Source organism: Bubalus kerabau, chromosome 18 (genome assembly GCF_029407905.1).
Source record: "Bubalus kerabau isolate K-KA32 ecotype Philippines breed swamp buffalo chromosome 18, PCC_UOA_SB_1v2, whole genome shotgun sequence".
NCBI classification, from domain to species: Eukaryota; Metazoa; Chordata; class Mammalia; order Artiodactyla; family Bovidae; genus Bubalus; species Bubalus kerabau.
This window is the reverse complement of record NC_073641.1, coordinates 58,278,727-58,294,448: the sequence shown is the minus strand read 5'-3', so window position 1 is coordinate 58,294,448 and position 15,722 is coordinate 58,278,727. Positions and strand designations below refer to the sequence as shown.

The following is a 15,722-nucleotide window of genomic DNA, read 5'->3' as shown; positions in this document are numbered from 1 at the left end:
ACAATGTTCAGAGAAGTTACACAAGTTTCTCAGGGTTACAAAACCAAGATTCAAAGTCAGGCCTGACGAACGCAAAGTCTAGGAACTTACTCTCCATTCGGTTGTATGCTTTTTTTTTCTTTTTACGTCCTTAGAAAGTCAGTGGCCTATGTAATCACCCTTAATTTCAGTGCTGGAATTTTTTTATTTTTAGCTACCATATGGGGCATGCGGGATCCTAGTTCCCTGAGCAGGGATCAAACCCATGCCCCCCTGCATTGGGAATGCAGAATCTTATCCACTGTACCACCAGGAAGTTCCAATGCTGAAGATCTGTTTCAAAGAAAATCTCGACAGGAAAGAAAGCTTTGTAAAATATTCACTACAGCATTATCTTAACAACACTTTCAGAGAAAAAAAAAGTCCTAGCTCTTCTACAAGCAGACAAGTCAAATATAGTAAGTAAACTTGTTATGGAACAGTATATAGTTTTTAAAGGAAATTATCAACATTACATAGAAACATGATATTTATGATAGCTTTACGCAAAAAGTACTAAATTATATTTGTGCAACTAGTTTTTTGACAAAATCAGGCTGGGAAGAAAATCTACAAAATTGAAAATAGTTGCAATGTTACTGCTGGCAGGCTAATGGACATTATATTCACATCTTTTAATACTGTTGACATGTTTTTACTGTAACAACTGAGTCTATTAATGGGTGAATGGATAAATAAATTGCTGCCTCTTCAATGGAATACTATTCATTGTGAAAAGAAACAATTCTGTTAGGTGCAGTTTGGATGAGTGAAAGAAGACAGAGAGAGAAGAGATTTTGTATGATTTCATTTTCAGGAAACTCTAGAAAAGACTAAGTTTCCTAGGGCTAGGGAGTCTGGGATTGTCTAGGAAGGGGGACAAGAAATCTTTAGGGTGTAGAATTGTCCTTCGGTTTGATCGTGGTTGTGGGTACACGAGTGCATAAATTCAAATTTCACTTTATATGCTTTATATGAGGGCATTTTATTATATGTACATTATAACTTAATAAAAGGGACTACAAAAAAAAAAAAAGGCCATGAATTGTTTAACAGAGTAAGAGAGAAGACTATCATTTTATGGGTACAGACAAAAATTGATGCCAAGAACTATTGGTCAAGTGCTCATCAATTTTTAAAAACCTATGGGAAAGTAATTATTCAAATTTATTTATTCTAAAAGCAAAGAAATATGGCTAAGAAATACAGAATATCTGTTATGCTCAAGACTTTTAAAACAGTAGTAGTAGTAAGGTTAGTTGCTCAGTCGTGTCTGATGCTTTGCGACCCCACGGGCTATATAGCCCACCAGGCTCGTCTGTCCATGGAATTCTCCAGGCAAGAATACTGGAGCCGGTTGCCATTTCCTTCTCCAGGGGATCCTCCCGATCCAGGGATCAAACTCGGGTCTCCTGCATTGCAGGCAGATTCTTTACCATCACTGCCAGCAGGGAAGCTTTTCAAAACAGTGGTAAGGACCAATTTAGATGTTGGCAAAATAACTATAAAGCATCTCTGCCATGCTAAAGTTAATATATTTTTTTTTTTATTAAAGTTTTCCTCATGTAGCACAGGAGCTCTTCAACACTAATTTATAAAAATTTTCTAAGCTCGTCTTAGGATGACCATAGAGAGAAAAGATTTCATTGTAGCTCACCAGCCTGGACTTTATATAACACTAAACAAATAAGATCTTCCGTAGAGAACAGACTTGTCAAGGGGGAGAGGAGTCAAGAGAGGGCTGGATTGGGAGTTTGGCATTAGTGGATACAAAATATTACATACAGAATGGATAAACAAGGTCCTATTGTATAGTACAGGAAACTATCTTCAATATTCTAGAATAAGCCATAATGGAAACTATGAAAAAGAATCTGTATACATGCACACATATATAACTGAATCATTTGGCTGCACAATAGAAACTAACACACTATAAATCAACTATACTTCAAGTCTAAAAATCTCCTCTATACTTGCAGGAAAAAAAGGAAGGTCTTCAAAAAATAAGTTCACAGTAGCAGAAAACTGCAAACTGTAAAATAAAAAAATATCAAAAGACGCTCCATGAAAAAAATTCTTGGTTAAGTTCTGAAAATACAAAGCTTACATATGGAGACATGAAAGCCAATGAGTAAAATGTGCTTTCTGTATGAACCAATTTGTGACTTCTTCACTCTCAAGTTTAACTCTAAGTGAATTAGGAGTGTGGTGACAAGTATCAATCATGTGCCACGGGGTAATGTAATGGCTGGAACCAATTAACACCAACCAGCATAGGCGTGGCCACTCACCCCTGCCAGCAAGTCTCCATTCACTGTCCTATTTACAGTCTTTTCAGTAGCAAGCTCCACCCCTTTGGCAAAAGTAGCCACTTTAAGACTTTTCTAAAATTTTTATTGAAGCACAGTTGATTTACAATGCTGTTAAGCCTCCTTATAATTATCTTTTCTCAACAACATGGCTCAAGACTTAAAAAAAAAACAAAAAAAACCCTGGGAAATTCTCAGTACAATTCAGAAGCGTGAAACAGCAATTTAGCTATAAAACTGGCACAAAGTCATACAAAATGTTTTCAATAAAGTCTTTAATAAGCACATAAAAAACAGGTGATTGTGAAAGTGTGGGGTGGGAGGGGAGTGATGACAAATACATAATACAATCCCAACCACTAAGGTCAGAAGGAAGCCAGGCTTTTCACAGTGGAAACAAACAGGGAAGACGAGTGAATTTCAGGTACAAAAGGTAAATCCACTCAGGGTCTCAGCTGTGAGGTGGGGGCACCATCTAAGGAAGCCAAGGGTCCTCAGGTGAATCGTGAATAAATGGATTGAATAAGATGGGGTGGGAAGGGAGGTGTCTGGGCACAGTAAATCATGAGTGAAAGATCCATACTTTGAAAATTTATTATCTAATTTTATATTAGGCGAGATTATAGCATTGTATAATATAAAATTAGCTTCCACTCCCGAATTTTCCAACATTGAAAGAGACTGAAGTTTTCAAATGTGGCAAAATCGAGGTATAAAGTCAGTCTTTTACTTTAAAATTTCTACTGGGGCATAGTTGATTTACAATGTTGTCTTAAGTTTCAGCTGTACAGCACAGCAAATCAATTATGCATATACATATATCTACTCTTTCCTGGGTTCTTTTCCCATACAGACCATTACAGAGTACTGAGTAGGGTTCTCTGTGCTATACAGTAGGTCCTTATCACTTACCTATTTTATACCTAGTAGTGTATATGTGTCAATCCCAATCTTTCCATTCATCCCTCTCCCCGACCCCCCCAGTGACAATAAATATAAATTTATTTTCTACAGTTGTAATACTTTCTGTTTTGTGGATAAGTTCATTTGCAACCTTTTTTTAGAGTCCACAAATAAGTGATGTCATATGATATTTGTCTTCCTCTGTCTGACTTACTGCACTCAGTATGACAATCTCCAGGTCCATCCATGTTGATGCAGATGGCATTATTGCATTCTTTTTTTATGGCCGAGAGCCCTCTAAATCTTTATAAGGTCAGACTGATGAGGAGAGAACGTAGGGGTAGATGGGTTCACACTGTTAAAAACACGGGTACGCCCAGTAAAACCTACATGGTCAGGAAACCCCAGTCCTGGTAGATGGCTATGAACACCATTACCATGTAATATTTATGGAGTCAAAAGAATAAAGAGATTATCACTCAAAGACTCTTGTTATCCTCCTCACATTTCAATAGCTACCATTCTGGTAGGTCAAGTGCAGGCAATAAAAATAAATTAGTTGTTACTATTTTCTTGAAATAGTTTTTCATTCTGACTCAGCAATTTATAGTGCAACATGGAAGACTACAAAGGAAAAAAAAAAACAAAGAACTATGAAATTTAGTCTGTGTTCACTGTCTCTCCCCAGGAAAAACTGGATCCCCTAAGAATGGCTCAGGATCCTTTACAGGTACATTTATAGTAATTTCAGGTTGTATCAATGAAGAATTTTAAAAATACATAAATTCTCAATGAAATAAGCAAAATTCCTAAAAGGTCCTATTGCCAAAGTATGTTGACATTAAAGCTGATAAAAAGAACAATGATCTTTTTTTAGTAGCTGAAAATACCAAAGGTGACATTTTCATATGTAATTCACAGGAATAATTTCTCTCCGTTAACATTTTAACACATTCTGTAAACAAATGTTCTTGAGTCCCAACAGAATGTGGTCCCTTCCCTTTCTTCAATCCCGAAACCTCTGGGAAAAGGAGCTTTATGGAATTAAAAGTAGGAAGATACAAATTTCAATGGTACTTGATTTTGGAAAGAAATTGAGACAAAGCTATGGTTTTTCCAGTAGTCATCTATGAATGTGAAAGTTGAACCATTAAAAGAAGGCTGAGTGCCAAAGAACTGATGCTTCCAAATTGTGCTGGAGAAGACTCCTGAGAGTCCCTTGGACCGAAAGCAGATCAAACCAGTCAATCCTAAAGGAAATCAATCCTGAATATTCATTGGAAAGACTGATGCTGAAGCTGAAACTCCAATCCTTTGCCTACCTGATACAAAGAACAACTCACTGGAAAAGACTCTGATGCTGGGAAAGATTGAGGGCAGGAGAAGGGGGCAACAGAGGATGAGATGGTTAGACAGCATCACCAACTGAATGGACGTGAATTTGAGCAGGCTCTGGGAGATAGTGAAGGACCGGGAAGCCTGGCGTCCTGCAGTCCATGGGATCGCAAAGAGTCGGACATGACTTAGCAAACGAACAACAATAGGAGACAAATTACATGATAAAACAACAGCATAATCTGTTCCAGTCATCCTAATTTAACAGAATATAGCGATTATATAGATGGTTTGCTCACTACAGTCTCCTTGTTGCTAGAACAGTGCCTGCCTGGCACACAACAGATGCTTAAAAACGTTGAAGACAGAAAATCAACTTTATAGCCAGAAGTGTTCAGTGTCTCTTTAACCATCTGTATCACTCTTGGTTATAGAGCGCTATGCAGGACAGAAAGATGGGTTGGCTGGTACTGATATAACACTTTATAGTCCTATATTTTAGAAATTATGATTTGATAAAATGTTAGTCACTCAGTCGTGTCAACTCTGTGCAATCCCATGGACTGTAGCCCACCAGGCTCCTCTGACCATGGAATTCTCCAGGCAAGAATACTGGAGTAGGTTACCATTTCCTTCTCCAGGGGATCTTCCTGACCCAGGGATTAAACCTGGGTCTCCCACATTGCAGGTGGATTCTTTACTGACTGAGCTACCAGCCACTATGATTTGGTGATATAATCATATAATCATGAAAACTGACATATTCATTGTAAAAATATTCTAACAGAATCATAAAGAATAAAATAAAACCCTAGAATTCTGCTCTGAGATAACACTTTTGAATTATTTTAGCATATTTTCTGCATACATACTATACATACATGACATATATAAGCTTACTTTTCAAACGAAAGATCATATCATGCTGTATTATGCTTTCCTCACTTATAGAATAAACAAGTTTTTCCTTAGTGTTAAACATACATGAACATGGTTTTGCGAGCTACAATGGATCTTAAAGATATAATAAATATTAGAGCCATCCCCCAACTGATTATTTTTGTAGGTTTTGGAGGAGAGAATTTCACTTTTTTATAGAAAAGAATATTTTTTCCTCCTTTCTGAGAAGTAGCACATTATTTTTTTTTTTTTTTCTGGCTGCATTGCTTCAATCTTCCTGAAGAAGGCTAAATAAGAGCAAAAATTACATGCTCCTGATTTCAATGAATACCAGCTAAGTCTTCACTGACATTTCTGATGGGTCAACACTAAAAAGTAATTGCAAAGCAAATATTTAAGAATCTATAAATAGAATTCCTCTAAGTCTGTTGTGTACATTCATTATGTCAATTTCACATCTAAACTTTTCTTCCCAAAGATGACATGTCCTTTCATCACAGGACCAAATTTCAAATCCCCAAAACCTATCATTTCAACTTAAAAATAAAAACTAGCAATCATTGAAAGAGGGCCAAGCTCCACAAGTTTCCTTGAAGCCTTCAGAAGCAGCACACAGTTTTGAATCAGAAAACGATGCCCCCATAGGAAGCCATCAGACTACCTTCCCGGGGCACTCCCAGGACTAAGAAGGGCCTCGCTGCCCCCGCACCCTGGCAGCCAGTGAGCCGCTCAGTGTGGGCCTGCAGCAACACTGTTACCTGGATAACAAGGAGTCTCTCACTGCAAACATCCACTTTCTAGCACAAAGTGAATGGAGGAAGCTCGAGTAGTGAAAGAAGTCTCGGGCATCAAAAGAAAATTGAGAGAAAATTTTAAATAAATACTTAAACATTTCATAAAATTCAATTAGCAGGGCCAAATCCTGTACTGCCTTGGGTAGATATATGGCAACGGTGCTGTTAGCAGAGGTTTTTTGGTTAACAGGTTGAAGGAAGGAGAGATGACAAAGACATCTCTTTGCGTTACACGTGGCAGAATGTGACATCTTTAAAAGGAAGGCTGAAGCAAAGGTGATCATAATACTATAAGCCTAGTCTGCTTTTATTTTCATTTCAGTTTAAGGGCACATACATTAGACATCGGGAAATGACGCGTGATATATATCCACTTAAAAATATACTTTGATTCCATTCCAGAAGGTATTCTCATGAACAGTCTAGAAGAGCAAACAGCGATACGGAACCGAGTTGTTGACAACTAGAAAGACAAATCTAGGTGCACGGAAATCAGGGGCTACCTACCTGCCTCCTGGTTAGAGTCTAGGATTTGAAGTTAAGACTGTCTAGATACTGGTTCTGTTAGGTGCTGTGTGTGGTTAGGCTGGTCACCAACCTCTCTGAGTCACAGAATATAGACAACCATATTTCTACCCTCACAGGGTTGTTAGAAGCAGAGGGATGGTTAAGTCCTCATAGTAAGCACTCAATCAGTGTTAGCTCCATTTATGAATGAACTCTACAGACTCCAACTGCTGAAGGAGCAGAGGAACAGACCACACTGATGAAATCTACTGGCCACACTCAACCATGGCCAGGCTTCCTAAATGCATCCTTGGGGTATTTAAGAACTGCAGGATACAGCAGGGGTCCACACCAAAGTGTCTTAAGATGACCACTGTTTGTGCAGTAAGAATCATTTACCAGAATCAGGCTATGAGAACAGGATGAGACCCAACAGTCACCTGGTCTAACCGTCGACAGATTTCTTTTGAACTGTGGAATCAATTACTTAAAACCATTTTTAATTGTAAGCCCTGAAACAGATGATCTGCTTACTACAGTACCACACCTGTGATTTTTCTTTTGTTTCATTTTTCTGAACACTATTCCAAGCCAATCCCCATCTCTCCTGAATGCAGACATTCACCCATCTTCTAAGAGAGAGGATTCCCTTCCAGGACTTGGAATAAGAAGAAAGGACCTATTCTCACAGAGCAGTACAAATGTGATTATTAAAAATTTTTTTGAAACAGAAAATGAAAGTTGTCAATTTCAGTCATTCTTTTTTTTTTTTTTTTTTGCAGGGGTGGGGGTGGGGGTGGAGTCACCCTTATAAAGGAAGATAGGCAAGTAACTTACAATTACTTCCCTAAAGGATTCCTGGTCACTGATTGTCCTGTCTGTTACACATCCAGACTGATTCAAGTAGTGGTAGTTTTCTGGCACAGATAAATAAAATTCTTCTACAGAAAGAAAAACAAAAACATAACATCAGTACTTGACTGGCCAGGATAAGACAGAACTCAAAAGAGTTTCCACTTTGCAACTTTATTTTTTAAAGTTTGGAAAATAATTCTATGCTTGTAATAGTTCACTAATAAGATTAAAATGTTCTCAGACTGTATGATTTCAATACCTTTAGACCATGAAATTTTTGTACCTTGTTTTATGTCCCTGGATGTGCTCTTGTGTCTCCTAGTTTATAGTCTATGGAAACTTGAATAGAATTTGTATCCTACTGTTGTGTGAAAATTGTACAAATCTTAATTATGTTGAATTGGTTCATGCTGCTTTTCAGGTCTACTATATCCTTCTACTTTTCTGTATATTCATTCTATTAATTTCCGAGAGTTTGATACTGAAACTCCAACTAAAAATCATAATTTATCTACTTACATAATTGCAATATATACTGAAATTATATGTAACTTTGTTCTATATTTTCCAAGTCTCCTGTAAATGTGTTATCATACTTTCATAATCTAACAAATAAAAAAGTAAGAAAAGATTAAAACATTCTCTCTTCATCATCATCTAGGGAAAATAAAATTATCAGATTAGAAGGGATGGAAGAAAACACTACTGAAAAAAGTAACTGATGAGGATCCTGTGTTGATTGTTGTTGTTTTTTTTTTTAAAATCAAATGTTTAGAAATTTGCTTTATTAGGGTATGATTTAAAAGTAAAGCCAGCTGTGATACATTATATATTTTTCACAAATATACTTTAAATCAGAAAAGAACTAAGATGCCACAACATATCAAAAAAACTCAAGCTTTCTCTACTGATGATTTTCGCTCTACGGCATCTGGCTCTACACGCACTCAGCATCTTTGATCATCTCGCACATTTCGTTTCAAATGGTGGAAGCCCAACAAAGTCCAGTCTTCTCTTTCACAGATGGGTTGTAAAGGGAAATGTCTCTGCAAGCGGCTCCATCACTCACCTCTCTCTTCATGTCCTAGCCCTGCCAGCAGCGCATAGAATATGTGATAATTCCTTTCCCCAGGGTTTTGCCTTACTACTCGGTTCTGTGAAGAGAAGAAGTCAGATTTCTATTCAGAGATGTTTCCTCTGATTAATGACCAAGAACTAGTAATTGCTGAAAACTGTTAAAGATAATGTGAATTAAATCATGCTTGCTTACTTTTTCTAATAAATCTTCATGTGAAAAGCAATGGCAAGTCAAGGAACAAAACAAGGATACAGGATGCTCCATTAGTCCTTAGTTTTCTACTTTTTGTTACCCAAATAATTACAATTCTTTGTGTCTCGGACTTCCAGTGCCGAAAGATAAGCAAACAAAACAGACTATTACATCAAAATCCAACTTCAAACGGGATACATGTGCACTAGAAGGCATCGAGCTATTTGAAACAACTGATTATTTCAAACAACTAGTTGCTCAGTCATGTCAGACTCTTTGGGACCTCATGGACTGTAGCCCCCCAGGCTCCTCTGTCCATGGAATTTTCCAGGAAAGAATACTGGAGTGGGAAGCCATTCCCTTCCCCAGGGGATCTTCCCAACCCAGTCTCCTGCACTGCAGGCAGATTCTTTGCCATCTGAACCACCAGGGAAGCCTATGATATTTAATGAGGAGTCCAAATTTTCAGATTAGGGACATGAAATCAGAGATTCCCAAAAGAAAGAGGGCCCCTTATTTCCTAGGATAATTAACAGGTCAAGCAGAGTAAAACAGGAGCAGTAATGAGATAGAACCAGAAATGAATGTTTCATATTCTATGTCTGTTTTAAGAAAAAGCAAAGAAGAGTTTCTACTATAGAGTCAAACACTAATACACAAAAGCCAAATGAAACAGGATACAATCTACAATTCTCCCGCCCTGGATGTTTCCCTTCTGGCCGATGTTCAGCTGAACAAACTTCCCGAAGCGACTGGAGTTATTGTTGTACACAGTCTTGGCATTGCCAAAGGCTTCCATGATGGGGCTGCAAAAAAAAAAAAAAAAAAAAAAAACCAGGACAACAATGATAGGCAATCAGAGTCCATGTAATTAACAACAGTCCTCACCAATGGCAAAATAGACAAGTGCAGGAGAAATCTGAAAGCAAAGGGCCCTACAGCAATTATGTTTATTTATAGAAGGGCCAGATTTCCCAGCACTTGCTGAAATGGGTTTATAATGCGTGTCCATCCCGAGGGGGAGAGCTTGCAGCTGGTTGTGTGGCCAAAGGATGCTACCAAGCATCAAGGAGGCCATGCGGGCTGGTCCTCACCCAAATTAGTTTATTTACGCAAGTCAAGGGTTGCACGTGCACACACACGCGCACACACACAAACCCACATGAACTCTAGGAACTGAAAAATTCCCCAATCCTGGAAATTTCACTCATTTGTTGTATGTCCCAGGGGAGCTCATTTAACTTCCTTGGGTCTCCTCCAGCTGTAAAATGTGGTCAGACTAGGTCTGCGGTCAGACTAGGTCAGGGGTCAGCCATCTTTTGCTGTAAAGGATTGGATAATAAATTCTTTTTGGCTTTGTGGGCCATGTGGTCTCTGATGCAATTACTCAGCTCTGCCACTAGAGTACAAAAGCAACTATAGACAAGATAGCAAATGAGTGTGTCTGTGTTTCCATAAAGTTTTATTTATAAAACCAGGCTGCAGGAGGAAAATGAAAATGGCCCAGAGAAAGACTGGCGGTGATGGCTGCACAACATGAATGCACTTAATGCTACTAAGCTGTAAATCGAAAAATATTTAAAGTTATACATTTTGTTATGTATACTTTAGCACAATTTTAAAAATAAATTTTGAAGTCTAAAAAGGCAAACCAAAATAGGCTGCAGGATACAGATGTCAGGCTGGAGTCAGCTGACTTCTGGACTAATTTTTAAATAACAGGACATATAAAGTCTCTATGGGTTCTAGGATGAGATGGTTGGATGGCATCACTGACTCAATGGACGTGAGTTTGAGTGAACTCCGGGAGTTGGTGATGGACAGGGAGGCCTGGTGTGCTGCGATTCATGGGGTCGCAAAGAGTCGGACACGACTGAGCGACTGAACTGAACTGATGGGTTCTAGGACCTTAAAAGGCACCAATCAGACATGAAGCAATTACACATTTTAATTAGAATTTCAGAGAGCACTGTACCAAGGCTCTCTTTCAAGCTCTGAGGTAATTGCCATTGATGCTGAACTGTTTTGCCACCTGAGATTGAAGTGAGGTGGAAGTTGCTCAGTCACGCCCGACTCTGCGACCCTATGGACTGTAGCCCACCAGGCTCCTCCGTCCATGGGATTTCCCAGGCAATAAAACTAGAGTGGGTTGCCACTTCCTTCTCCAGAGGATCTTCCTGACCCAGGGATTGAATCTGGGTCTCCTGCATTAAGGGCAGATTCTTTACCACCTGAGTCACCAGGGAAGCCCCTGGTGAAGAGGCTACACAATACCATTCTGCTCACAAGACGCCTCCCAAGAGTTGACCGCTAAGCTCTCTGCGATGTGCTGGATAGAGGCTGAAATTTCTGCTGATAACAAGGCCTCCAAACAGCCATCAGGAGCTGCCCAGTAGGAGGCAGCTCTGAACGTTCCTCACTCCTTTGCTCAAACCTGGCCCAGCAATGGAGGGTCAGGTCACCGGAAATCTCCACCTGCGTGTAGAGCCTTCTCCTTGAGTGATCATGAAAGCCACATCAAGAAACAGAGCAGAAGAACCCCGAGTTTCAGCTGCTTCCTTAAATAAGTCGTACAGTGAGCACAGTGGATCCTGTTCGCTGGAACAAGAAACACGATGGAAAAATACCTGCTCTCAAGAATGGCTTGCTCGACAGACGAGGTCTTCTCCTTCGAGGACAAGTCCACAGACTGCTGACTGATGGCTGATAAAAACTTGAGGATCAGCTTTGTGCTCTCAGTTTTCCCTGCACCACTTTCACCACTGGAAGATAAAATGGAGAAGTTTATACTTCTAGTGAAAAAAATAAATAAAGAAAAACCAACTTGGCCGGAGTCACTCCAATGTGTCCACAGAACAACTGTTGAACAGTGGGAAAGAGACTCAAGTGCTGAGTTACAGGGAAGTGAGGGTCCCTCCTCCTGCTAGCCACATGGCCTAGGTGTTGCCAATGCCTCCCACTAAACAGAAGCCTCCTCTTTGACTAAGCTCAGGTAATAAGACGGACGGTGCCTTTCAATTCCCTGGTAGCTCAGTTGGTAAAGAATGCACATGCAATGTGGGAGACATGGGTTCAATCCCTGGGTCAGGAAGATCCCTGGAGAAGGGAATGGCTTCATTTGGGGCTTTTCAGATGGCACTGGTGATAAAGAACCTGCCCGCCAATGCAAGAGATGTTAGAGACGTGGGTTCGATTCCTGGGTTGGGAAGATCTCCTGGAGGAGGGCATGGCAACCCACTCCAGTATTCTTGCCTGGAGAATCCCCAAGGACAGAGCAGCCTGGCGGGCTACAGCCAATGGGGTCGCAAAGTGTCGGACACAACTGAGCGAATAAGCACACAGCACAGCAAGCTCTGCAGAGGCCGAAATAGGGGTTTTGTTCACTGAACTGTCCTCGCTGGTGGCCAGCACTTAATAAGCATTAACTATATGAATGAGCACATTAATGATATCTTTCTGGTAAGCAAGTAAATATTAAGTATACGAATGAGCACATTGATGGTATCTTTCTGGTAAACATGAATAAAAATGCAATCTTTCATAAATATCGAGGGAACAAAGCAATGAGCCCGAAGGTGCTCGACCCACACTTAGGCATTTTTATTCATTTTTATTCTTGTAATAATACCATGAGGTGGGCAGTGGCTAAGTGTCGGGATCCGAATTGAAGAGCAGGTCTGTTTGCGTCCAAGGAGTAGTAAAAAGACAGAGAACTTATGAGAAAAGCAAAGCAATCACAGAACAGCACACAAACACCAACACCATCGTGGGGTAACAGGCTCACAACTGCTCAAGGGGTGAGATAAACACACGTGGTCCCAACAAGTTCTAAAGAAGCAGTCCCCACTGAGTGTCGAGAGCTGGGAGGTTGTGAACAAGGAATTCTGCAGAAAACACCACGGATGATTAAGTGCATGTAATAAAGGAGAGGAAATGACTCAGAGATGACACCATCCATGCCCGGCTGGATACTGCAGGCCCTGGGGAATATCCATTGATCAAGGCCAATCACTGTAACTCCATTCCCTCTGCAGGTAATAGGGTGGTTGGTCATGGGAAAGACTCAGGATTCCAGCCAAAGAGACTTAAAGTGAAGCATGCTGAGGGCTTCTGGGGAGACGTGCATGTGCATGCGGTGTGTGGGTGGGTGGGGTATGCACACACACACAAGACCAAGCAGAGTGTCCCCCTGACTACAGATGACAAATACCTGGGAAGCCACACCTTTCTTGAGATCGGAAAGCAAAAGCCAAGATAATCAGAGAAGCACCCAGTGGGAGTGACTGAACCCACAGCCCTGACCCCGCCCTGCCTTGCTGCCTGAGATGATAAAGGCCCACACAAGTGACACCAATTCACGTCACCTTTTCTGTTATCGGCAACCAGAACCTCCCCAATGTGGGGCTGCACGTTCATCTCTGCATCTCTGGTACCAGCCAAGCCCAGGAGCTGGCTCACCGGAGGCATTTAGCAGGAAGGATAGCAGAAAGTAAGAGAAAGTTGCAGGAAGAAAATTTAAATAATTCTTGATATTTAAAAATACATATACCATCTCCCTAGCAGTTAAGTTTTGTTAAAACAAAACTGAAAGTGACAACTTCTCTAGTTACAATGTATGAAACAGAAATATTGTTTTACACGGTCCCCAAACCCATCTCTGTATCTTCCAGCACACAGAGGGGGCTGGCATGTCAACCTCCCTTGTATGAAGGACAGTGAACAGTAACCAGGAATGAACGTGGCCAATTGAACAACACAGCAGCTAAACTGAGCCAGAGGGGTGTATGTTATTTCCACGTCCGGTGGCTAAACCCCCTCAAGGTCCTCTGGGCTTCCTATCTTACCAGCCTGGCATCTGGGTGCCCTCAGGATGGCAAATCTCCACAACAAACTGATGGGTACAACAAAGTCAGAGGTCTCACCTTCCCACACGGGGCTGTGAAAGTTCTTCAGTCATGTCCGACTCTTTGCAACCCCGTGGACCATACAGTCCATGGAATTCTCCAGGCAAGCCCCCGTTACAGCAATCAGCACGGCAACGAACCTACCGTGATGAACACGGTAACCATAGAGCCGTGGAGAAGAGGCTCTTTGAGGTGGAGGGCAAAGACTCATCAAGGAGAAGAAAACCCAAAACTTGCACTGTCCTTCACCAGCCTAGGATACTGATCTATCTCTAGGCGTCAGCCCATATCTTTTCTCACTGTATCAAATTTTTTTCAAGCATCTTCTGTAAGTACATCTCTTTTAAAAATTTGGGGTATCGCTGCTTCACAATGCTGTGGGAACAAAGTGAATCAGTTATGTGTATACACACCCCCTCCCTCTTGGCCATCTGTCTCACTCCCACCCCGCCCCATCCCTTTAGGTCATCACAGAGCACTGAGCTGAGCTCCCCGTGCTACAAGAAGGTTCCCACTAGCTGTCTGTTTTACACATGGCAGTGCCCATACGTCAATCCCCATCCATCCCCACCTCGAAAAATGGTATAGGTTCTCCGGTGGCACTAGAGGCAAAGAACCCGCCTGCCAATGCAGGAGACATAAGAGATGGGGGTTCAGCTCCTGGGTCGGGGAGATCCCATGGAGGAGGGCATGGCAACCCACTCCAGTATTCTTGCCTGGGGAATCCCATGGACAGAGGAGCCTGGTGAGCTACAGTCCATGGGGTCCCAACGAGTTGGACACGACTGATGTGACCTAACACAGCACACAACCTATTTAGGCACATCATTGATCCATAAAGTAAAACTTAAAAACAAAAAAGGAACTCAGATTTGCACAACAGTAATTCTCAAACTTGGCTGTACATGAGAACTACCTGCTGTGTTCCTAATTTGAACCTGTAAGGATAGAACTTAATCAGTAATTTTTTCTTTTCTTTTCTTTTAAACAAATTTCCAGGTGATTTTACTAAGAAGTCATGGCTGGGAACAACTATTCTCAAAAGCCCTTTCACCTAATTCAGATTAGGACTGCACCAGATTACAAAGGGGACATATATAGCGGGCTGGGGAAGTGTGCCATGAACAAGGCAAAGAATAAATATAAATGACTCACAAATTGTCAAAACTCAGAAATATGCCAATATTTCAATATGTTGAAGCAATGGACAAAGAGCATCTCTGCAGGAACTTCTTCCGTGATGCAGCAGGCTTCACTAAGGGCTGGGAAGACAGTCTGGAGGAAACGGCCACAGATGGTATTTATGACCCAGCAGCAGCAGGAGATAAAGAGCCACAAATTATGGCTAATGCTGTCAAGTATGAACCTCAGGAGACAGGAGGAATCATAATTTAGGTGGAGAGTAAAGGTTCAGCAAAGACCTTTCCCGGGAAATGACATTTGGACTGAAATGCAGAGACATGCACAAAAGTGAGCTGGGGGAAACCTGAAGGATGAGGAGGGGAGGGTTTGGAGCCTTAGCAGGGGGGGGAGATGCCCACAGAGCCAGTGGAGAAGGGAAGGGGGACTGGGGTCCCACCGAGAGGCCACTGTTTTCCAGGCAAGTATGGAACTGGTTCTTTTCCATAGAAGAGAGGGGGAGAGGCTGGTGATGGACTTTCATGGCTAATGGGTTAGTCAATCCATCACACTATGGAATGAATCCTTCATAAAATCCAAAAGGATGGGTTTGGAGAGGTTCTGGGCTGGGGCACACATGGAGGTGGAGAGTGGCTCCCCAGAGGGGGCGGGAACTCCTCCCGCTTCCCCACACCCTGCTGTATATCCCCTCTTCCATCTGCTGTTCCTGAGTTAAACACATCCCTCTATAATACAGTGACTCCCCGCCTCCACGAAACTTCAAAGCTGCAAACGTGCCCCTGTT

General features: G+C 41.3%; 1 protein-coding gene across 6 annotated transcripts in view; it reads right to left on the bottom strand.

Moving 5' to 3' along the window:
• MYO10 (myosin X) overlaps positions 1-15,722 on the bottom strand; it is a 258,499-nt gene that overhangs the window by 101,188 nt on the left and 141,589 nt on the right. For all 6 annotated transcript variants that reach the window (XM_055554772.1, XM_055554774.1, XM_055554773.1 and 3 more), the window contains 5 exons: positions 11,522-11,656; positions 9,576-9,700; positions 8,895-8,908; positions 8,694-8,778; positions 7,607-7,710 (listed from right to left, as the gene is read on the bottom strand). In XM_055554772.1, the coding sequence (XP_055410747.1) occupies positions 7,607-7,710; positions 8,694-8,778; positions 8,895-8,908; positions 9,576-9,700; positions 11,522-11,656 (463 nt within the window). The remainder of the gene's footprint in view (positions 1-7,606; positions 7,711-8,693; positions 8,779-8,894; positions 8,909-9,575; positions 9,701-11,521; positions 11,657-15,722) is intronic.